Source organism: Neolamprologus multifasciatus, chromosome 19 (genome assembly GCF_963576455.1).
Source record: "Neolamprologus multifasciatus chromosome 19, fNeoMul1.2, whole genome shotgun sequence".
Taxonomy (NCBI): domain Eukaryota; kingdom Metazoa; phylum Chordata; class Actinopteri; order Cichliformes; family Cichlidae; genus Neolamprologus; species Neolamprologus multifasciatus.
Window position 1 is genome coordinate 20,101,805 of NC_140457.1, and position 23,881 is coordinate 20,125,685.

At 42.6% G+C, this 23,881-nt stretch overlaps 2 protein-coding genes across 8 annotated transcripts in view; one reads left to right on the plus strand and one right to left on the minus strand.

Annotated features, from left to right (window-relative positions):
- ttll5 (tubulin tyrosine ligase-like family, member 5) overlaps positions 1–13,200 on the plus strand; it is a 63,903-nt gene extending 50,703 nt beyond the window's left edge. For 6 of the 7 annotated variants that reach the window (XM_085143837.1, XM_085143839.1, XM_085143836.1 and 3 more), the window contains 3 exons: positions 2–204; positions 4,988–5,070; positions 11,195–13,200. In XM_085143837.1, coding sequence (XP_084999963.1) covers positions 2–204; positions 4,988–5,070; positions 11,195–11,247 — 339 coding nt within the window. In that variant the 3' untranslated portion in view covers positions 11,248–13,200. Of the gene's footprint in view, position 1; positions 205–4,987; positions 5,071–6,716; positions 7,436–11,194 lie in introns of those variants that run through there. The other variant, XM_085143844.1, reaches the window with a different exon arrangement.
- An 813-nt stretch (positions 13,201–14,013) lies between these two features.
- tgfb3 (transforming growth factor, beta 3) lies at positions 14,014–23,761 on the minus strand. Its single transcript, XM_085143858.1, has 7 exons — positions 22,926–23,761; positions 18,412–18,575; positions 17,050–17,179; positions 16,787–16,894; positions 15,010–15,166; positions 14,293–14,446; positions 14,014–14,203 (listed from the first exon to the last, which is right to left on the minus strand). Exons 1-7 carry the CDS (start codon positions 23,269–23,271, stop codon positions 14,045–14,047), a joined length of 1,218 nt encoding a protein of 405 aa, XP_084999984.1. The 5' UTR covers positions 23,272–23,761; the 3' UTR covers positions 14,014–14,044.
- Between the last annotated feature and the right edge of the window lie 120 nt (positions 23,762–23,881).

Consider the following 23,881-nt stretch of genomic DNA (forward strand, 5'->3'; position numbering starts at 1 on the left):
GGCTCAATTTCCAGACCAGACACCACATAGCCAGGCTCTCACAAAATCATCCAGCTGCCCTCCTTCCAGCTTTCACACTCTGCCCAATCAAAGTCATGGCCTAAGCCATATCCAGACCTGTGTTAGCCCAGCTCTTGCTCCAAAGCCACCCAGCGGTGCCCGAGAGGGACAAGTCAGAAAAACGACTGCAAAGCGTCTCGTCAAGTAAGACAAATGTTGGCTCTGGATCACTCCATTTATTAACAATGCTCTATAACTGTCATATGGTTAAGTTAAATGAAGCCAAGGTCATCTGAACCTCTACTGACATCGCCCGACAGAGGTATATGTCTGAATGGGAAGGTACGTCACAGCTGGACTGGTCATTAAATGATCGAGCGAGTGGGTGTCAGTGGTCCTGCCTACTGTCCGCTCTGCTCAGAAAGCTTCTTCACATAAACTAAGTGCAGTATTTAACAGCAATGAAGAAGAGTGAAGCGGACTATCTCCATTTTTTTTGCTACACGTGAGAAAGGGCAAGATCGGACAACGTCCCAGCCTCATTCGCCCTATTACACTTCCCATAGTTCATATGTGAAAACTGCTCATTTAATTTATCGCAGACATAGTGCAGTGTGGTGGCAGGCCCTCCACCACCCACCCGCTTGTGGAATGAGACAGAGTTCATGGGATTGGTGAGTTCAACAGGACATGGCTAATGCTAATGAGAGTTCGAATATGCGTGTAGTGGAGTGCTCCCAGTCTTTTGGCCGCAGGGTGTATCTACCCGTTCAGTAAACAACCTCATCACAGGCCTGATTTCTGCCTGAACCGTAAACAAAACGTGGTTCAGTGAAAGGGCCTGGACTCGGAGCGCCGTTTAAATCCTGTTTGGTTTGGAGATAAGCTGAAGACTGCATAAGGAAAAATAAAAGGAAAGCAGTGAAGCCGGGCTGAACTGCCAGCTATTTTCCTCACTTATTTTATGACTTTATTACTGCAACATCTGGCAAAATTACCCAACAACAGCAAACCTTTGTGATCAGCGCTGACTGTTTGTTTAAAGTAGGTTGTTGCAGTGGTGAACTGCTCTTCACACTTATTTAATGTTTAAGAGGAAAGGATACCACTGGACTGGAACACGGGCTGTTTTTGTAGTATTCCGGGTAAGCCCTTACAGTGTGTGAATTACCCCAGAGTCCCAACAGTGCATTTCTCTGTTTGACTTACTTCATTCATTGCAAGTTTGCAGGCCTGCTGATGCCGCAACCGAGCAGAGCCCTGGCTCTGCTGACGTGTTACATCCAGTCATCAGACTGGACTGGACAAACTGTACCTGGCAAGAAAATAGTTAAGAGGGCAGTGCCGTGGTGTATGGGTTGTATAGAATAGGTTAGGGAGGCCATGTAGGTGCCGTGTTTGCTCGTGTGTGTGCGTGTGTGTCTTCCTGGCAGTGGTTGTGTTTACCCTCTGCATGTGGAATTCCTGAGCCCCCTCACACTCTTCTCTGTCCTGCATTTTTGCGGTCGACTAGTGTGACAGTGGAGAGTGTGGGAAAAACGGAAGCTTCAGGACCAAAAATGCGCTGATGGAAACAATGAAGAGAAAGAATAAAGAGAGGAGAAAAGAAAGAATGACAGAAGAGAAAAAAAAAGTTAACTCTGTCCAGGAGAACGGAGATGATTGTTTGCAGAAAACGGTGGGATAATAAGTTGCTTCCCTTTATTTCCAGCCCACATTTTAGGGGCAACTTAATACCCCTGTTATTGAGGCACATCTGAAACACATCCCAGTATAGGCTTAAGCCCCTCTAGCTTATAATAGTATCACTGTGCTGGGTGTGTTCAAGCAGTTCAAGGTTATCCACCTTGAACACCTTCCTCCAGCCAACTGTAAAACTGTTGTTCGATACAAATACACCAGCACTGGCTTTGGCTGGTTTCCCCACCGCTGATGATCATCGACAGCTTTTAGTTAAATCTATTCATCAGAATGAGATTTGCATTTTTGAACATTTGTGATCCAATTTGATCAAACCAAATAGTTTCCTTCAAGTAAAAGTTTATTGGGGTTGTTTTTTTGGTCCCAACGTTGTAAATGTTATCCACCGAGCGGGCAACGTGGCTGTGTAAAGTCACTTTTAAGTAAAGCTGAACGGAGACTGGTGCACTCTCATGAATGACAGTGCATTTGATTTTAAGCTCAGCTAACACACTTGAAGCAAATGTGCAGCTTGTTGGTATCACACTCAACAGGGCAGGGCTCTGTCTGCTCTATCAACATACCACAGCTGCCAACTCGAGGGGCTGCAAGAGCTCAAAGTGGTATGACTTCAGTGAAGGCTTTGAAAGGAGCAATTTGTAACACAAATAAATGAGCCTGTTTGGTATTTTGTTTGCAAGGTTTGGTTAGTCGCAGCTGTAACTACGGAAACCCAGGCTGTCGTGTGGCATTACTAATAGGGTGACAATTACAGCAGCACCATTAATGTCAGCCTAGCTGCTGCTTTCACTCCCTATTAATCAGCCACAACAGTAGTTATTTTCACGGGATACTGTATACACACAGAAGCTGCCAAACGTGTGTTTATGGTTAAACTTTATCCCCTTTGGTCAGTTTGAGTAACATTAAGTCACGCTAACTACCTGAGCGCACCGAAAAGTAAAGCCGCACATCTGCTGTGTTTACATAAGAACTTCAGCTCTGTGAGAATAGCGCGAAGTTTTCGGCACTGGGTCATGTGTCATGTGCGCACACTGCAAGTTCAGAGTCGGTTCTCACCAGCAGTGTTTCTGGCTGCTGTCTGACTCTTGAAGTGACAGAGTGAGACTGTTGACAAAGAAAGTGATGTGAAGAACCCAGAGGTCAAGTTTTTTTTTTTTTCGCCCCCCTGAATATGAAAGGGGTTTCTTCCTGTCGAGTTATGCCTCGCTTAAAGTGGGCCAGTTCTATTTGTGGTTGTGTAATGGTATGAAAGAACAACTGTGCAGCCCCTTACAAGGAGGCAGTGTGTACCCTCATTACCTTATTAATGCTCTTTTGGCAAGCTGCTGTCCTGGGGCGAGAGGTTAATGCCAGCTAAGCTTTATTTATTGTTCCCTCTAAAAAATGCTTAGCAGATTTAATGTATAAGGTTGCAGACACGTCTGCTCCTGCTTTATGCTTCAGTAGCTCTTATAATGATTTTCTCTTTGAAAATGTTATGTTTGCAGCCGGATTATGTGAAAAGGGCAGTGTAATTCCTTGTTTATGGTCGTCAGACTGTATGTATGACCCATTGTGAGAATTCTGGGCTCTGCCTCCGTGTTCCTTTTCTCTCTGTAATCTTTGCTCACAGTCGACATACTCCCTAATCACTACAGTGTTCTTGCCAGTGTGACAATCGCATCACCAAGGACAAGGAGAAGGAATTTCTCCCCTTCGTGTCACAATAGCTCCTGTGAGGCACTCAGTAAACACTTAGCCTCACCAACCTCCAGTGACTGCACACAAAGAGCAACTGTTAGATGCTGACTTCACTTTTCTTATGACAGAAGGTGGCTTGTCAGGCATTTTATACACAAATCTTAATAAGCAGAAAAGTGTCTTGGTTAGGATGACATGAGCTGCGAGGATCAGAACATGTAGCCTCTCTGACCAATAGGTACTAATTACCCAAGTGATACTGTAGTTATTATGACATTTTATTTCATTTATAGTATAGTATCAAGCGATATTAACGATTTGCAATCTATTGGTATCTGCTTTTCGAATAACCAATAAATGGTGATTAAAAAAGTAAAGAGGAGACAGGAGAAACACCCTTCAACTATATTATAAATGTTGGCATTGCATAGCTTGCAATCTGCAGCTTCCCTGTTGGAAACGCACTGCTTGGAATGCCACAACACAACCAGCTGATCTGAGCAGAGCCTGGCAGATCATAAATGAGTACACAAATAATTACACTTAAAACATTTAAGGGCATCTGTTTTTTGTTTCATGTGTTTAAATGAAAGAAAAATATCAGCTCATATGTCGAATCTCCAAATATCGGTATCAGTTATTAAACTACTATAGAAAAATACCACACTCCACCAGGTTCTGCTCGGAAATATTTGAGCGTTGGCATTTATCTTCTTGGCACAATTTGAATTACCACAAAGGCTGTTTGGAGTACTTTGGCACATGTATATGTACGTCTCTTTCAGAGGACAGATTTTGTCCCTGTGGATAGCGCTGCAGTCCACATTATACCTGGATTTGTGGTGGCAAACATACAGCCCATGGGCTATAACCGGCCCATTAAAGAGTCCCATTTGCCCCACTGGAAGGCTTTAATATCAATGAAATCCACTGTTTACTACACAGCAGTGAAAATCTCTGCAACATTAAGAGCATTTCTAGATCTTTAAAAATTGTTTAAATAATAAATAACGCTGCTATGTTAATGAGATTGGGCTGTGCGTGATCCATGAAGTAGAATGATTTGGATGAACTCTAGATGAACTACGATGGGAAAAGGCCTTTTAGCTTTAGGGAAGGAATTGGTCAGCGATCCTTTGGTACTCCTGCTTTTGCAGCACACATTTTTGAGCTCTGGCTTAACACACCTTTATAGCTTTGTGACTCTGTCTTGAACAGTTGCAAAATGATAATATTTTGAATAAAAATTGGGGGGGGGGGGGAAAGAAAACTTTTTTGCAATGGCAAAATGTATAAACAACTTTTCTCTGTAATAGTCGTAGATACAGAGGGTGTCTCCAGGACACACACAGGGTGAAAACCAAACATGCTACAGTATTGCAGCTGGAAACAATCACACCAGAAAACCAGTTTTCTTTATATATTTAGTTTGATATTTTGCTAAAAGCAGAACATTGGCATGGGACATGTGATGTGTACCACAGCTTGGATGAGCGCTGCAGAGACGAATTTGGCCTTTGCAGTGCAGTTCATCTTTGCATAACTCCTCTGGGAATGATAATTTTTGGTCTTCACGGATTTTTGTCCTGTGTCTGATTAACAGGCAGATGTCCTCAGAGAGTTCAGCCAGTGGAACCGTTGCCAGCAGCAAGCAGGTGGTCTACGAGGCCATCTGCGGTAAAACAGGTGGGTTTAATGTTGCAGTTCCACATATTATGCTTAGTACTCTGCTGTAGTCCTCAGGCAGGAGTGAAGTTATGCCCACTCTATGCCAGTGTTAGTGATTACAGCTAGGCATAGTGGACATTCCCCATGGAGGTCTGACTAACACCACATGATATTTTTACCCACCTCCTGCTCGCTCAGTCGTGTGCAGGATCTGTAAATGTTTTCGACACACTGTAAGAAAGTAAATAAATAGATACATACATACATAAAGGCATTGTTAAGTGATTAATTAATTACAACCCTGTTAGAGGAGTGAGGCTCTATCAATTAGGTCTTACAGTGATTTGTGCCCCATTAAGGGTTTGTGCCAAAAAGAGTTAAAGCAGCCAGAGCTGGAAGAGCAAAAGCAAAATTTCCATTGCAGTCATTTTCTGTTTGAAGAACACCTAGTATGCCATTTGCCAGCTCCATGTTTTTTGCTTCTTGTGCTTTACTAGAGAGGTTTTGCACTAGTAACTGTTCAAAATAGTTCTTATTTATCTTACACTGGGTCTTGGTGCAGGCCCTGAGTTCATGCTCCATCTGAAACAAGCTGATTTAGCTCCTCTGCCTTAAAGGCTGCTGTCCCTTTGAATTGAATCAAAATCAAATCAAATTTATTCACAGGACACATTTAGAAAAACGGTGGACTTGGGCAAAGCACTTTAGACGTTACCAGCAAAATGAGAAAATGTTCAAGAAGTCAAGACATAAAACATAACCAGAATACTTTTCTCTCACGTGTTTAGTAAATACTATAATGTCATTATTTTAAACTTTTTCTGTGTGACAGTGTATAACAGAAGATAAGGTAAACCACAAAAGGTCCTCTGTAGTTGTACAGTCCTGTGCAAAAGTCTTGCATCACCCTTCATTTCTTTCTATTTCGCCAGGAAAATGCCGGTTTTTGAAACCTGTGCAAACATACATATTCTATTTGTATGTTGGCTGGTTCTGTTCTCTGTTAAGATGATCCCACAGTGTTTATAATGTTGAGGTCCAGGCTTTGGGGAGGTCAATCCATGATAGTGTTTCATTATGTGTTTTTCTATCCATGTATGCTTTTACTGCTTTGGCAGTGTGTTTAGGATCATTGCCATGCTGAAAAATGAAGCTGTTGCCAAACAGATATTTTCCCTGTGGTATTACTAGTGAATCAAAATCTCATGGTACTTTCATGTGTTTGCATTTTTGTATTAGTGCTGACACCATGACCATGACAGAGCCTCCGCCATGTTTTACAGATGGCTGTGAATACTCACTGTTGTACCTCTGTCCTTTGTACAAAAGAAATGTATTCTTTCTGGATTCGTCACTTCATCCGATTTGTTGCCAGATGCAGCTCTCAGGTCTTGTGTCAGGTCTTTGCTCTGACTTTTTTCTTATTTCTTAAGGACTTGACTTTCACAAACTGTTCATCTACTGTGGATAGTTTTTTTAAGCCTGCCACTTCTTCTTTTGGCCTCCTCTTTTTCAGTTTCCTCAACTTTTTTAAAGACGCTATACATGCAGCGCTCACATATGCCACGTTTTGGTTAATAGCAAAAAAAAATACTATTTTATGTCTGAAAATGAGGGGTGGCTCAAAGCTTTTACACAGTACCGTGTGTTCTGCATGTGTTCAGATTCAGAGGAACGACACCACTCTGGGATTAAAAGGCACAGCAGTGAAGACATCTTTTTTTGAGATCAACGGATGGGAACATTTGGGGCATTTCCATCTGTTGGCCATTGCCATGCAGTTGTAATTACTGTCCATTTGCCAAATGCTGTACCGAATAAATAACACCTCTCAAGAGAATGACAAATGCAACTCAGACTTTGTGGGTTCGTGCACTCACGTGTGTGCTTCTGTCATCTTGCCTTATTTCCACAGCTCTTTCCATCCTGAGAGAAGTGTTGAGCTTATTGCAGTGATATTAAGCAGTTTGCGCTTATGCACACATCTGTTTGCCTGATCACGGGCTTTTTCCACAGCACTACTATACATTAGCATTAGAAAATCACACCATTCTTCACATCATGTCAGTGTCGCAGTCAAGCGAGATCAGCTTGTTGGAAAAACGCAGTAGCTGTGCATCGACCTGTCATCCCTACAACTCCTATCCACACTAAAACACACACACACACACACACAAAATATTTTTTTAGTTCTCCATTTTCCTCCTATTCCCAAACTATGAAACCTGGCTAAGGTTAACAAACATCTTACAAACTCATCAATTACTGTAACTGGATCCTTTGGGAGCAACTTCTGCATTTAATGAATGCATTTTTTTCCACTGTTCAGGGTGCACAGGGTGCTTCACTCATGAATTAAAACATCACTAATATATATATATATATATATATATATATATATATACATACATACATACATACATACGTGTGTGTGTGTGTGTGTGTGTGTGTGTGTGTGTGTGTGTGTGTGTGTGTGGAGAGTTAAACCACTTAGTGGCGCAGGTTTAACCATGCGTTTTTAAATGAGGCTGAGGGTAAAACGGAGACTCTGTGTGGTGTTTTGGCAGAGGGAAGGGGTTATTGAAAGGGACACAGCCTTTGTGGAGCTTCAGAGTGCATCAGGTCTTTCTGCCTGCCCGGTGTACCTCTGTTATGAGATGACTGAGCTCCCCTGATTGACTCTGACAGGCAGTTAGAGCGAGTCCAAATGGAAAGCATTCTCTCTGATCAGCTGTCAGTCGTCATTAATCACACTCTCCCTTTATCTCTCTCTTGTGCTCTCTCATAATATCTTCCTCTCTTTGCTCCTGAAACCCTCCCTTTATCCTCTGCAAACCTTTTCTGCTCACTAACCCCCGCCTCGCCCTTTTCCCCACTTCTTCTGTGTTGATTTTTGACATGACACGAGGGCGGGATTTTGATGAAGACCAACCGGAGCTAACAAGACGAGATCGTATCGGCCACATGTGTTTCAGAGTGCTTCCCTTGAAGTTTCCTTGAAGCTCTCAGTGCTCCACAGTCAGTGACTGTGAGGAGATTTATTGCTTGAGTTTGAGAAGGAAATGAATGCTGCACTTGGGTCAATTTAATGGAAGTCTGATCATGTCAGGACAGATGGCTTAGGCCTCTCTCTATCAAAATAAGACTGTATGGTGTATTGTTAGGATAGGAAGGTAGTTTTTGGCTGCCATCCCTGTTTTCAGATGTATTATGTAAGTTACTGGATTTAATTTACCAGATGGATTTGTAATTGACTCACTCTACTGAACTATGTATGTGAGTGGGCATTTTATTGGTAGATTAAGATTTAGTGTAGGGTATGTAATACAGTGGTGTGAAAAAAATGTTTTCCCCCATCCTGATTTCCTATTTTTTGTATGTTTGTCACACTTAAATGGTTCAGATTGTCAAATAAATTTAAATATTAGACAAAGATAACACAAATAAACACAAATAAACACAAAATCCAGTTTTTTGATGAAGGTGAAAAAATCCAAACCTGCATGGGCCTGTGTGAAAAAGTGATTGCCCCCTAAACCTAATGTGGTGGTTGGGCCACCCTTGCTATCAACAACTGCCCACTCATCGTTGCAGAATTGTTGTAATTCAGCCACACTGGAGGGTTTTCAAGCATGAACCACCTTTTTAAGGTCATGCCACAGCATCTCAATCAGATTCAGGTCAGGATTTTGACTAGACAACTCGAAAAGTCTTTTTTTGTGTTTTTCTTAAGGCATTCAGAAGTGGACTTGCTGGTGTGTTTTGGGTCTTTGTCCTGCTGCAAAACTCAAGTGCACTTCAGCTTGAGGTCATGAACAGATGGCCGGATATTCTCCTTCAGGATGTTTTTGTAGATTGCAGAATTCACAGTTCCATGTAGCAGAGTAAGTCTTCCATGTTCTGAGGCAGCAAAAAAGCCCCAGGATATTACACTACCACTGCCATATTTTACTGTTGGTATGATGTTCCTTTTCTGAAATGCTCTGTTAGTTTTATTCCAGATGTAACTTGACTGAAACCTTCAAAAAAGTTCACCTTTTGTCTCATCAGTCCACAGAATATTTTTCCCCAAATCTTGGGGATCATCAGGATGTTATTGGCAAATGTGAGACAAGCTTTTGTGTTGTCAGTCTTTCTTACTGTTGAATCATGAACTCTGACCTTAACTGAGAGATGTGAAGCCTGTGGTTCTTTAATGTTGTTTTGGGTTCTTCTGTAACCTCCTGGATGAGTCGTTGAAATGCTCTTGGAGTAATTTTGGCTTCACCATTGTTTCAAGTTTTCTCCTACTTCTATAACGGCTCTCACAGTGGTTCACTTGAGTCTCAAACAGAGCTGGGCAGTAACGCGTTACTGTAATCCGATTACTTTTTTCAAGTGACAAGTAAAGTAAGGGATTAATATTGCAAAAAATGTAATTAGATTACTCTTACTTTCCCGTAAGCATGCTGCTGTACTGCGTCACTAAACTGTGATTTAGTTTGTGAGAGTGTCTCATGACAATGACGTACAAGTGTGTGACATCCATGGCAGCAACAGATGTGTGTAGATCAACAATGGATAATATGGAGTCCGGGAGAGAGCACGACCATGCAGTGTTTAAAGCTTGGAAGTACTGACATTACTTTAAGTTTGATTGCGTAAAAAGTGATAAAAACATTAGCGTCCACAGTACAATCTACATGGGAAGAAAACTTCTTTCTACAGCGAAAAATTAAACTTCAAATCTGAGCAAGTACCTATCACGCTGCCACGAGAGTGTGAAATTCACAGGGAAAGGGGTTAGGGGTTAGTTGCTTGATGCAATGTGCATAAAGTTAACAGATTCAAACTAATAAAAAAAAATTTAAAGGAGACTTTTTCATTTGATTCAATTTTATATCATGAAATATGCAGAAAAATAGAATTGGGCTTTAAGGTCTATTGCTTTTGAATTACTTTTGAAAATAAGTAATCAGTAACTTTAATGTAAAGTAACTGGATTGCCTTCTTGGTGAAGTAATCAGTAATTAGTAATTAATAACTATTTTCAAGTAACTTGACCAACACTGGTCCCAAGGCCATTCTTTGAGACCCTTTCCAGACTAGATGTCAGTGACTTTGTTTCTCAGGTCTTTCTTTAGATTGTGACATGATGTACTGCTTTTTGAGATCTTTTAGCCAGGTTCACTTTGTCAGACAGCTTCTATTTGAGTGATTTCTTGATTCATCAGGTCTTCCAGTAATTGTTTTTGTTTTTAGTGAAACTGAGCACAGCTTTCCAAAAAATGTGATTAATCACAGGTAATTTATGATTTAACAAGAGGGGCAATTACCTGGTCCTGTGTGAAAAAGTAGGTTTGGATAACCTTTCTCCTTTAATCAATGATCATAATCAATCATCATTTAAAAACTGCATTTCCTATTTACCCAGGTTATCTTTGTCTAATATTAAAATTTGTTTGATGATTTGAAACATGCAAGTGTGACAAATATGCAAAACACTAGAAAATCAGGAAGGGGGAAAACACTTTTTCACATCACTGTACAGCGTTTGACTGAAGTTGTTGTTAGTTACCGTTTCAACCTTTTAAGTTTAGCTTGCTTGACGACATCCCTTGATTTCTCCTTCTCGTTTCAGTTTCATTCAGAGTGGGCTATAAAGCAGAGAATATTGTCCCTTTATCTTTCTTTTGCTGTGCTAGAGGAAGCCACTTCCAGCAGCCCTGTCATCGGGTTGGAAGCGAGGGAGACGTTTTTCGTTTTCCAGCTCAGTCAGTCAGTCCTCGCAGTGTAAAAAAGCAGCAAAACAAACAGTGTGCAGAGAGGGAATGAAAGGGAATACTGTTTGGGAGCACAAACACAGCAGCTCTAACTGTACTTGGAATGTCTTTTTCTACCGGATACCAGGCTGCACGCCAGCCGATAGGATCGGGGGGTGAAGGGGTTGAACACGAACAACTGAGCTGACTGATGAGATCAGCTGGTATCCACCTTGACCATGAATAATTGAAGAGGTGGACTCCACAACGGTTTAGCAAACTCTTCTGAAGAAAAACTCTTATTGGGCTTCTGTTTCTGTACACATGAGGGGTAGACTTTTGACTGCCTTTCTCACTCTTGTTATTTCTTCTTCTTTTTTTTTTCTTTAAAAAAAATAAAGGTCTTTCTGCATACCGCAAGCTGTTCCAGGATCAGGAGCCCACTCACAGATGACACGAAGGCGACCAGAGGCACGTCCTGCCACTCTGCAGGCCTGACAGGTGTCTCTGCATGTAACTGCATCTCACAGAGGTTTATTCTGGGACGGGACAACAGATAAAAGTATGCCACACATCGAACAGGGTCCTATTAATTTCTCAATGATACAGCCACAGACATGCAAGAGGATAGTCTGCCAGGCCAAAAATGCCCGGCTTTGACGCAGGTCGGGATTTTGTTGCGCAGCTCCACCCCCTCCCCTCATCGCCCTTGGCTACAATCAGTCCATATCCCACAGTGCCCGCCCTCATTCTCTCCATGCTATTGATGCCACAGGAAGATTTCACTGACAGATAGCCTTCAGCAGATGGTTCTTCAAGCCCTGTTGGTATTTTAACTACAGGATTCGTTGTTTTATTCTGTACTCAGGCAGTAGCATGTCCACCACAACCATGCGTGCACATTTTTCTTCTTTTCTTTTTTTAAACACAGGTGATATGCGGGTTTTGGTAATGAGAGACCTCTGTTAAGTTTTTGACAAGCATTGTTGAGCCCACATGAGCAACTTCTCATTTTACAGTCATGAATGATAAGTGTGCAGAGAAGTTCTTTTCATGTGTGGCTTTCCAGCAGTAGACACTCCTGACTCCCACTCCTCGCTGGAAGCCACACAGTTGCCAAATCTGACTCCTCTGCCTTTTCGCCCTGAGGACATGTTAAGCATAGCACCCTTTTTCTTGTGGGCTTGATAATAAAATGTGATTGTATTAATGTTGTTCCCTTGTTTGTATCTACAAAGATGACACAACAGGGATGTTCAGGTTTTATGTAAAGAATGCAGTCGGCTTGTGATTATTCCTGTAAACTGTTGAGATGCTGATATTGTTTTTCTGGATGGACCAAATTCATTATTTTTGATTAAAAAATAAAGAAATTATTGTCATTACATCAGTATTTATTTACTGTACATTGTCCAGCGTAACCTTTTTGACCAGTATCCTCACAGATATTCTGTGGCTTGGGACCATATAGTGAGTTCACTCAGGGGTGTGTTTATTTAAAAAAAGAAAAAGAAGATGTGAGGTAGTGGTCAGCAGTTTTACCATGTGTTTATAATAACTTTGTCTGAAATACTTGAATTTTGTGCATGATTTTCTCACATCAGCTGATGACTATCGCCTGTGTGAGTGTGCACAGATTGTAGTTTTCAATGCAGTACAACAGGTCAACTGTTTTAATATGTAACTTGACGGTGAATGTTTTTGTAACACGTGCTCTTTGACGTTAAATGTCATGTTGTGAAGTCCTACCTATTAAAGCCAGAACTCCCAAAAGCAAGATCCAAATCAGTGTGTGTAATGTAATGTGGTGACACAGCGTTGTTTACAATGTAAAGAAAAGAAAATTGAGACGAAAAACAACTCCTTTCCTCTAATAGTAAATATTTATGTTTTATTAATACATTTAACAGTAATTTGCTCATACAGGTGTCCCCTCTTGGATTTTCCCTTTATGGCTAATGTCTCTCCTATTCAATTCCCATATTAAGAAAAATACAAAGAGGCCACTAGGATGAGTAAATCACTGTATGGGATGTGAGTTTTTGAGACATGCTTAGAAAACATAAACATTTACTACAGGTGTTTTTTCTTTGTTTATTTTCCATATGGGCTGTACCATGTTATAATCTCTTTTGACTGTTTACAATATGCATGGAAATGTAGTATTTTTGGGACCAGTGAGGCTGTTTGTAGCAAACAAAATTGAAATGAATACTTGGAAAGCATTAAAAAACACGATGATTGTGACTCTAACCGCATTTGTTCATTTTGTTCGAACACTTGAAATTCAGCCCACATGTGTAAACTAAAACATAAATACCACAACAGTAAAGGAGAAAAAAAAAAGAACTGTCCAACATTTTTAATTAAAAAAAAAAAAAAGTGTTTCCAAGAGTAATAAGAAAAACATTTACAGTTTGTGATCTATTAAAGTTCACTTAGTGACATTACATCATCTCATACAACAGAAAAGGCTTCATTTAAAAACAAAACAATCCCTGGAATCACCAGTCCTGTTGCATTATAGAGGTAAACATAACCATGGAAATACTACTTTGAAATAACGATCGGTTTCCAGCATGTTGTCTTTTCATTTATTTTTTTTTTCTTTTTCCTAAGATCATTTTTAATCGACAGCATTTAATCCTAAACAAACAGTGTAGGGAGCCGCGGCGCGCACAGCGTCAGTTTCCAGCTCGGACTTTTTGAATGTGTCCCGTGTGATGCGTTTGCTCTCTTTTGGCGTATGCTGAGTTTAGTCTGCATTCTGAGTCCTTCTCTCTCTCTCCCTCTCTCTCTCTTTTTAATGCATCCTTGAGAATGGATCGGTCAGTTATTGTCCTGTTCCTCTTTCACTGAAAATGGCCTTTGAATACCAATAGTCGTGGACATGAGGTACAAAATGCTGGAAAAACAAAAAAATATGAGAAACACTGATGTCAGAAAGTAATTAATTACCAAGAGGTCTGATGGGTTTGAGAGCGCTGTTGGTGAAGTGGTGTATGACAGGTCTTCTAAGTCTATAGCTGTAGTGGACTCCATCTCTTTCTTCGTTTGTTTTTTAAGAGCTTGGGCAAGGCTAAAGCATGGGAAAGAGGTACTCATGGAGGCCAAACTGTACATTGCTCGCTTTAATTCCTCATACCCGCTTCGGAGCAGTGCTGGGAGTGATCAAATCCCATGCCTTGCTTCTCACAGGGCACCCACCCCCCCACCCCCCCACCCCCTCCCTCCCTCGAAGACCTTGAAGTTTAGCTGCACTTGCAGGACTTGACGACCATGTTTGAAAGCTGCTCGACTTTTGGGGAGCGACCCACGTAGTAGAGGATGGTTAGGGGCTCCAAGTCCTGAGGAACACAGCAGGGAGAGGCGGACGCTTCGGGGTTCAAGGTGTTGTACAGGCTCAGCAGCTGTGAAAGGAAGATGACAAAAGAGATGAGGGTTGGCAAGCACATTTCCAAACACCAAAACGGATTCGAGAAGTGGCACTTTTTCTCACCGAGCTGTGGGTGGTGTCTGCACTGCGTAGGTAAGGACAGGGACCAGAGCAGAAGTTGGCATAGTACCCTTCGGGCTGGTGTATCCACCTCCAGCCCAGATCCTCACGGAAATTAATATATAGTTGTCGCACACAGCAGTTCTCCTCGTAATTGCTGCAGAAATGAAAGGGGGAGACAATGATTACCCTCTTGATTTGGAGGATAACACGCAAATTTAAGTATATATTTTCTGCCCCGTGGCCTCAGTCAGAGATGAGACTCAAGTTCAGAAATTCCAGTCTTAGGTGTGCCCTTTTTTTCCCTCTTGGAGTCAGCCCAGGTGTCTTTGGTACTGCCTGTCATAGGAAATCCAGAGTTGAGGAGACGGTGTGTAAGAGGCAGTAGTGTTTGCTAGTACCGAGGCAGATCCTGACTTGTATAATCTAGTACCTCCGCCATGGGTGATTAACAAGTTTATTGCATGTATTCTTTGTGTGTTCTGCGCTTATTTACACGTCTTCCCTGTCATGTTTTTTGAAACGTGACAGCTGATATTTTAATTGGATGCGGGTGCTTTATTCAAGTGTCCCTGGAATATTAGCCCAGTAGGCAAATGTCTTAAATTGTCAGCGCAGGTGCAGCCAGAGAGAAACGGTTTTGGGAGAATTTATTTTAAGATGATGAGCAATAGTCTAAGTAGTGCATTACATTTTCCAGGGGGAGCGAATGAGGCTTACTTGAAGCAGTAATTGGTGTCAAGTGCCCGCTTGCGCCTTCGGGAGGAAGACTGGGCATCCAGCCTGTGGGGAGGGAGCATCATGAGGATGAGGTGGGGGTACAGCTGCTCCTTTTGGCTTTTCACACGGCTCTGCTCGTCATAATCTGCTTCCATCCCTGCAGGAGGAGGTTTTTTTTAAAAGATATCAAGGTGGAAAAAATACACAAAGAGATTTACATTCTTTTAAAGACTCTTCAACAGCTGATGTTAGTGAAAGTAAGATTTAGTTTTAATCAGCATAATCAGTTGTAACTCTTACATATGAATACTCTCCAGGCCCAACTTCATTCACTTCTGTCTCACTTTTCTTCCCTTCCTGGATTTCACACTGGTCCCTCTAACTTCCTTTCTTCCCCTCCATTCTCCCCCTGGGCCAGTGTCTGCTCATCCACTCTATCCCTGATAGCTAAAGCAGTGGATATCTCAGGAGAGATGCTGCTGGTGGATATGTACGGCCCTCTTTAATTTGGGGCCAAACGTCTGAGCGCCGTGGCAGCACATTCCTTGTGGCCAAGCCAGTCAAGAGCGTTCCCAGGACCGAGGGCCTGGGGGCCCCAGCGCTAAGTGAGATACCAGATCGATTGTATTCCCATGCTCTGTGCCTCTCTCTCTTCCTCTTAGAAAGGAAACCCATTATCTTAACAAAAAGACCTCAGTGAGTTTTGCTGCTAGAGGAACATGTTGATGACTGGACTGAAAAGTACTTTTATAGACCGGTTGCATAATAATAAAAGTATTGTGAGTGATATTTTATGACAAATGCATCCTAATTCACCATGAGAAACATTTTTGTAGAGCACACGAGGACTCCTCATCAGTGCTTCAGGCAACTTTAATCGAGGCAGTAAATGCACTAAAACAAAAGATTTGTTTTTGAAATGTAGGCCAAAAGTCCAGATATTTCCAGTCTACCTCCTTTTGTACAAGTTTCTTTCTCCCAACTCAACACAGCATCAGCAAACAGAGCAAAAGATTTATAGCTGTTATTCAACATTAATAGAGACAAGCGTGTGTCAAGATCCGCTGATAACTAATGAGCAAAAAGACATAAAAAAGCACCACCACTGAATCAGTTAGTCCTGAGACCCTCTAATGCAAATCATCCGAAAAACCACCTGTGCCTCTGCAGCGCTAATGAGAATAAACAGAATTTTTCAACAGAAAAATGGATGCCTATCTTCAACGCTCGACAAATCAAACAAAAGCCAAACAAACTGAAGCGCTATCTGGCTCGTAATCATTAATACAACATCTCAAGAGACTGAAAGATCAAAAGCAGAGAAAAATCCTGACCAAACACAGACTCAGAGACCACAGTCTGGGCCAGGGAGTTGGGACAACACACGAGTCTCGGAAACCTATAGAAAGAGGCCGAGTCTGAGACTGAATTCCTGGAGCTATTTGTTAGATTTCTGATTTCACAGTGAATGAAAGCAACAACAGTGAAAGTGTTGCAGTGGAAGGTTTTCAGTTAGACAGCCGAGGACAACGATTGTGTATTTTTCTTGCTTCCAGTCATAGTGCTTGCGACGTTAAGTTACACTGCTTCATATTCATTGTGGAGAGAAGAGAGAAGCCTCGTTCTCCTCATTTAGTTCTCCACTTGTTTTCCTAATTTTACCTGAAAACACTCTTCTTGATTTATTTACCTGATCACAGTTTAAAGCCTTGTTAAAAGCACAACGTTCATAACTCTGTGAAATCCATCACAAGTTGGGTATCAAATGCAATCTCACCTTTGAACTTGACCTCTAGTACCTCATGGGCATTCTCAATTATATCGCCATTAGGCCTGAAGGTGTGGCAGGGGCAATGCACACTGATCTCCAGGCCGAGATTGGTCCCTGGGGGTGGGGGGGAGAGAAACAAGAGCAGAGAGAAGTAAGGAGCAGACATTTTCAGCCCTGAGGCCGTTCTCCTTTGTTTCACACGAGCCGGTTATTATTTGGCAGGACATGTAATAAGGTGTGATGCGAGGGAAATGTGGTGTCCCACTCACGTCGATTCATCAGCCACTCTCTCACCGTCTCCGTAACATCAAAGGAGACCCACTCAGGCGTTCCCTTGGTCAGGACGTTCTTGCCCCCAATGTAGCGCTGTTTGGCTTTGGGGTCATCTTTCTGGAGGATCTGCGAGGAAAGATGAAAATGTGACCCAGCTGCATAAACTCTTTTTATTTTTACACACACATGCGCGCACAGAATCGAGACTGTCTGTCTGAGCCAGACTCTCCAGGATGCCTTTGGGCCAAATGTCTACTCTTCATGGAAAAAGTGACTCCGTGTGTTGATATCCCCATTTTGCAAGTTAATGCCTGTGTCTTACCCTCTTGCCAGTGGGAACCTGGCCGTCCTTCGCGTCAGCCGTTTAAACTTTGACTTATCCTTCACACACAGTGTCAGAAAGTATCTCTGAGGGCATTTAAAGCTGCCGCTCTGTTAGAATGTCGACGCTCCCACTGGGCAAAGACTGACAGCGGAAAATACAGTTTGTATCTGCACCAGCATGTATTTGAACAAAGGTGTTTATCTGTAGGGAGAAATGTGTTTGGGTGGTGGGTATGAGCACTTAGCCCCACAGCGGTGCTATGGATAACCAGGTTTCTGAACAATGTCAGCATCTAATCTGTCTTCCTGTGGGAACGAGGGCGGCAGGGCTGCCAGCGTCAGCCCTCTGCCAGTCAGTTCCAGTCTAAAAAATGTGGGGGCGAGTGAGCGGCTCCATTTACTCCCCCCAGTGGGCGACCCTGCCTCTATCTCCTCCTAGGCTCCTGGAAACAATCTGAAGCCCTGACAGTCTGTATTCAGCACTGGCCAGAGCCTTGCCTCAGAGGCGGTATGCAGTCCGGAGACGCTTGTCTCCCTGGCAGGAAATGTTGGAACCTGATCATTACTCCTAGTCTCTCATGGGAGATTAATGAGGAAACAGAAAAAGAAAAATCTATTCCTGCCACCCCACACGGGCCTATACCAGATGTATGCATTAACACGCTTCTAAAATGCTTAAGATCACAGAGATTTATATATATATACTCCGTGCTTAATCCTACATGGATGGACAGCTGCTTTGATTGACAGCTGTGAAAGAAGAAACTGCCGAATGGTAATCTAGGGTTTCTTAAAGACGGCTGCACAAGCTCTTAAATCTGTCCTGATGTAGAATCCATTTGATTTTAACCACACGGAATAATGATCAGCACTTGAAAAGAGAGGTTGAGGAAGCCGGACACCCTAATATAAATGTTTTCATCTTTCTCACTGACCCACACAGGCCTTCTGAGAGAAATTCAGCTCTCCCCCTCTTCACCCCACCCCACCTCTGGGCTCTGCTAATAGTGGAAATGAACGGCCAGTTCACACACCTGGTAGAGCTCAATCCTCTGCTCGTTTCTCCTGGCGCCGGGGTTGGGGATCCGCAGGGCTCGAAACTCAGCCCGGAATAAGTTGGTGGCGTTCTTCTCCATGATCGACACATTGAAGCGGAATATCTTGGGGGTGATGCCCCTGGGGCAGTTGGGGAGGTCATCTGCAGGTAAAATGGAAAGAATGACATAAAAGATCTGATTTGTTTTTGTTTTTTTTCTGTATTCCCTTAAGCTCCTACTTCACTGTGAAAAGCATATTTTCACACTGACAGCCTCACAGGGGTGGACATGTTTATTGAGCCGATAATTGATAAACCTTTTGCCGAGGATTCCCTTTCTACAAATTTGAATAGTTTAAAGATAAAAACAAAAGTTCTATTTTTTTAAAAGAAAAAAAAAACAATTTCTAGTCTATCAAGGGAGCCATTACCACAAACCATCTGCTTATGCTTTGTGCGGTCCGAGTTAGCAACAAGTTGAAGTCATGAAATGAAAACCAAATGTCCCATGTGTTAGTGGAGCAGGCTACAGTGGGACAGCAGCGTGCTCCTCCTCCCACCAGCACTTGAGCCCAACAGGTGCTCCGAGGGCTCAGCCAGAAGCCAAGTATTCCCTGGAACTCAGAGGTTTAGCTGGGAACATGCGGGCTCACGTGCTGGAGGAGAACAGCACCTGAGCAGGCACCGAGGAGAGGGAGAGACTCCACCACACCAGGGAGAAGCAATAACTCACTGGACACTGTAACATGGTGCATGTATGTGTTTGCGACTGAACGCTGACCTTTAGCACAATCGGCCCAATGAATGGCCACACCGCGATCCCATCTGAAAAAACTTCCTGCTGCATTGAAGCCTTTCTCCTTTTTATACCATAATACCATAGAGCAGTTTATTATTTTAACAGGCCCAGCACATGCACTGTTGAGCAAAACAAGCGCATAGCAAACTTTTTATGAGCCAAGTGGAAACAGTCACTTACAGCCAAGCCATGGCTAATTTATTACTTCAAGCTTAAGCTTTATTACCAAAGCCTCGGATTTGCTGATGGTTGAAAGGGGCACTGCACCTTTAGCTGATTTGCACCTCGAGCAGATTTGGGACAAATGGAAACTCAGAAGTGAGGCCGTTTTCTGTGTCATGCAAAAGGAACTCGCACATCTCCAAGTATCTGTACTTCATTTGACCCATAATCCTATTTCAGTGTCCTCCCAGTCATTATCTGATATTTCCACAAAGTTTTTTTTTTCTTTTTGATTTTATTTCAGCTTTCCCTATTTATAGTTTGACCTTTCAGCATTTGTCCCCAGCCAGATATCTGTCCAGCGTTTCCACACAATCTATAAGGAGGAAACCTCAGTAGCCCTTTTCCTCCCCTCACTCACTCACTGCTCCGTCTCCCCCACAGAAGGTGGAAAGCCCCACTTCGAGGGGAGATTTGAAATTCTAATCAAGTCTTTGGTTTCCTTTTGGATGACCTCATTTTTCCCATTGCAATGGTTTTAGGTGGATTTCACATTATGGCTTATTTTTGCCAAGGGTCTGAAAGGTAATTTGTTCCATGTTGGTGAGTGGAAGGGGATTGCTTGTATAATTAAAATGAGATACAGTCACAAATTGATTTGACCACCACTCCCGACTCCCCCGTCCATTTTTAGATGATAGAGTTTAAGACTGAGTATCAGGATGCTGACACAAGCTTAATGTATTAACTGTTTGACACGGCACAGGTTATGTCAATAAGCTTCTCCAGAGTTTAATTTCTACTAGTAAAAAAAAATCAAGGTGTATAGTTTTCCATGCCAAACAAAGCAACACTCTATATTTTAAACACTGTATAAGTAATTAAAACGACTTCTCATGTTATTTCTAAACACTTTGTAAAATAGCACACTGCTCTAAGGTCAGAGCATGCTTATTTTGAGTTTTATTGGGAGAGGCTGTCATTAACACATCTGCAAAAGTATATTTATAGTCACACTTTAAAAAAAAACCTGGATAACAAAATGATGCCCGCCTGACTCCATTCTCGCATTATCATCCAATTAATTTGAACATATGGGTTTCAAAGGATGGATTAGGGAGTAAAGTTGTCCAAAATGCCTGAAGACAGACATTTGAATAGTTGCTGCTGCCTCGCCCAGACGCTATCGACCACACCTCAACTCCTGACATGCGTTCAGCCTCCGGTGTCTGGGATTCTCTCCATGACACGGAAGCTCCCGGAACGAAGCTCTAAGGAATCACCTCTCTTTGCTCTTTTGCCCAAAGGATACTTGTGATGTCAGTCTCTCCACAGCTTTGTGGATGTAAACAAAGGAAACAGAAAGCACAAGTCAGCAGGTGCTAGCCAGCTGCTGTGGTGTCTAGATCTCATAAAGCAGAACAGAAATTGCATTAGCTGGAGTTCTCTTATTATTTTCCTGAAATTGCTGCATCTGGGATGTGAATTTGCATCATGCTCTAATGGAAAAGTTTGATTTCCCCTCCCCAGTTAGCTGAGGGTTTAATGTACCAAATTCAAATGTTGCTTTTCATCAGGATTAAGTCCATTCCTACATCGGACTACAGATATCAGTTATGGCAGTGTGGAGGAAACAATGTAATGCGTGACGACCCCCCCCCCCCCCCCCCCCTCTCCTCCTACTGGATTGAAGATGAGGAAGCAAAAATGGTAAAGGCGTGGGAGTTCGATGGAGCGATGCTGTTTCTTTGGAAGCAGACCAAAGACCTCTGTCTCTGTTTGTACAGATGACATCATCTTTCTACTATCCCATATATCAGACACTCTGCTGTCCTCAGAGCTGGTCCTCATTTTTTTTTTCTACTGACCCAACACTGAGTCAGTGATTGGCTTGAAATTTCACTGAGGCTGCATGCTCCAATGAGCTAGTCAAGGCCAGTCAGTAGACTCTTAAACTGTTATTGTGTTGCAGGTCGCCCCTCAGTTCAAATATGTCTTTATCTAATTTCCTCAGCAGCACTAGCCCCACCGGCTTTGTGATGCACCAGGAAAAAGAAAAGGAAAGGAAGCTCCCAATTCCTGTTCTCACTCAGTTTTGTTTCATCTGCTCATAAAAGCTTTGAATTGCATCGCATTGCATTCGCAGTCCTGTCTAACAAAGCAGTCTGGGTGCAAGCGTTGCATTAAAGAGTGTGTGAAACGTTTCTGTTTAACTTCCTAACTAAGCACAGAAAAAAGCCAAACTTGACTTTTTTCCCTAAACACTCCCACCTTCCAAAAAGCAGCGAATGCAAAACTCATTAGATTCAGCAGGAATGAAAATGAACTACACAGCAGAAATACCAAGGTGACAGACATTATGTTTCTGCATACTGCAACATGCCCAGCTCTCCTTAAAATTACATAATGGAAAGGAAGAGAAGACTGCTAATTAATGCATGTGGCACCTTCTGTTAATTTAAACAATCTGTGACTCCAGTAAGCTGTTTGGGAAGTGCTGCCAGTGTGTTCATGTCTCGTATTATCACCTACATTATGGCCCACGGTGTGAGACCAGTGATGTGTCCTGGGCACCTGGCCATCACTGATCCCACTCCTTAGACCTCTGTTTGTTTTGGGAGCTCTGACTACCTCTGACCAGTGGATAAACCCCGAGCTGTGTATTTTGAATGTCAGAAGCACTTTGTGGGACCTGTGAAATGGATTTGATTCAGGGCTTATGCTGGAACCGGCAGAGGTTCTGCTCAGCGTCACAGCATTGCACAAACACCTGTTGATTTCAGAATCACTACACCGTGAGCTAACCGGCCTCTGACCGTAAGTGGGCACCAATCCAATTGCTCCACTTAGGCTTTCTCTGGAGAATCTGCAGCTCAGCGGGCTTCTGCTTCTGATTTCTGGAACAATCAATGGGCCATAGTTTATACAGGAAATACCAATATGGATGAACGAGGGAATTAGATCATAACGCGGAGCTACTTGAAGGAAATAGTGGGGGGGAAATAGAAGTGAGTGACAGTGGAAGAAAAAATATTGGGGATCTCACGGCCAGAAAAATGGAAATGAGGTATTGGAGTTGGCAATAAATAGCAGATTTAACAGCCTGAGAATTTTCCTCGCTTAGGAATGTGTCAGACTAAGGCTGGGGTTCCCATGGATTTGGTGTGAGGTATGCATGAGGAATTGTGCTCATTCCAATTAGACTGTTTACTTTGCCCTTTCCTCTGCGCGACGCCACGGAGCGTCTGCGCGTAAAAAGCCGCACAGAGAAGAATGGACTTTCACACCAACCGGAAAAAAAATATTTGTCTTTCACTTTTCCCCCCTTGTAACCTCGCGTAATAATTAGGTTGGACATCGTGGCAAAGATAAAAAAAAGCGTTTGCGCAAGTAACTGGAATGATTTGGGATTGCGTGTGATCATCAACTCTTCTTTAAAGTTTAAAATAAACCACAATTATGCATCTTCACCTAGAACAGGAAGACTTTCTACTTTATTGGCTTATAAAGGAAAAATTGGAACATTCATAACCCCAAAACAGTACACTCACTGTTTTCTTGTGGCCCATTGATCATGTTGAACTTGTAAATCTCTTTGGCGTAGTACTCTGTCTCCGTGTTATCCTGTCCGCAACTCTGCTGCCGGTCTTTCCCCAGCTCCTCAATGAGCTCCTTGGTGCTGTTATAAAGTGCCAGAACCTGAAACGGTACTTGACTTGGACCTGTTGTTTGAGGCGGACTGGTCATTCGGAGTTTACTGAGAATCTGTCCCCGGACGGCCTCCACTCTCTTTTTCTTTATGTGTTTGATGTCCACTGTGGTGCAAGTGGATAGCAAGAAAGTCACTGTCACACAGTTTGAGAGGAGGAAAAACAGAAGTGCTTTGCCCAGATTCATATTTTAATCTGCGTTCGCTCACAGCCGAAGCCTTGTCAAGTAATATTAGAAGAAGGAGAAGAAAAAAATATCCCTTTTTATCTTTTCATTCAAGTCGCGAGTGAGTACTGTTCCTGGAGGAATCCCATTTTCTCGAGTGCTATGTCATCTTTGCCAAATGCGCATTTCCATGGGAGCGAATCCGCGCAATTGTGCAAAAAGGTCTCGACTCTTCAACAAAACTCTTAATTACACTCTTCATTCCCCCTTGTCTCATTCAGGCACCTCTTCCCCTCTCCTTTTCTTTGTAGTTTACATTGGCCCGATCTCTGCAACGCCGATTAGTTGCTCCATTGCATTTGGGGTCTTTCCATCCACTTATGCAAATATATATATGGAGTCAGTGCGTCTTTGTTGTCTTCTTGCAGTCCAACCTCAAACACACTAAAGACGCTTTCCACGCTCACTCATACTTTATACCCACCATCAGTGACGTTTCTAAGGGAGGGGCCGCGAGCTATAGACCGAGTGCGGGCAATGTGCTCAGTCCCACTCCGTAGTAAGATAATTAAGACTTTGAATTTCATGCTGCCAAACAGTGTTTGAATCATACGCAGCGTAATATTGGGCA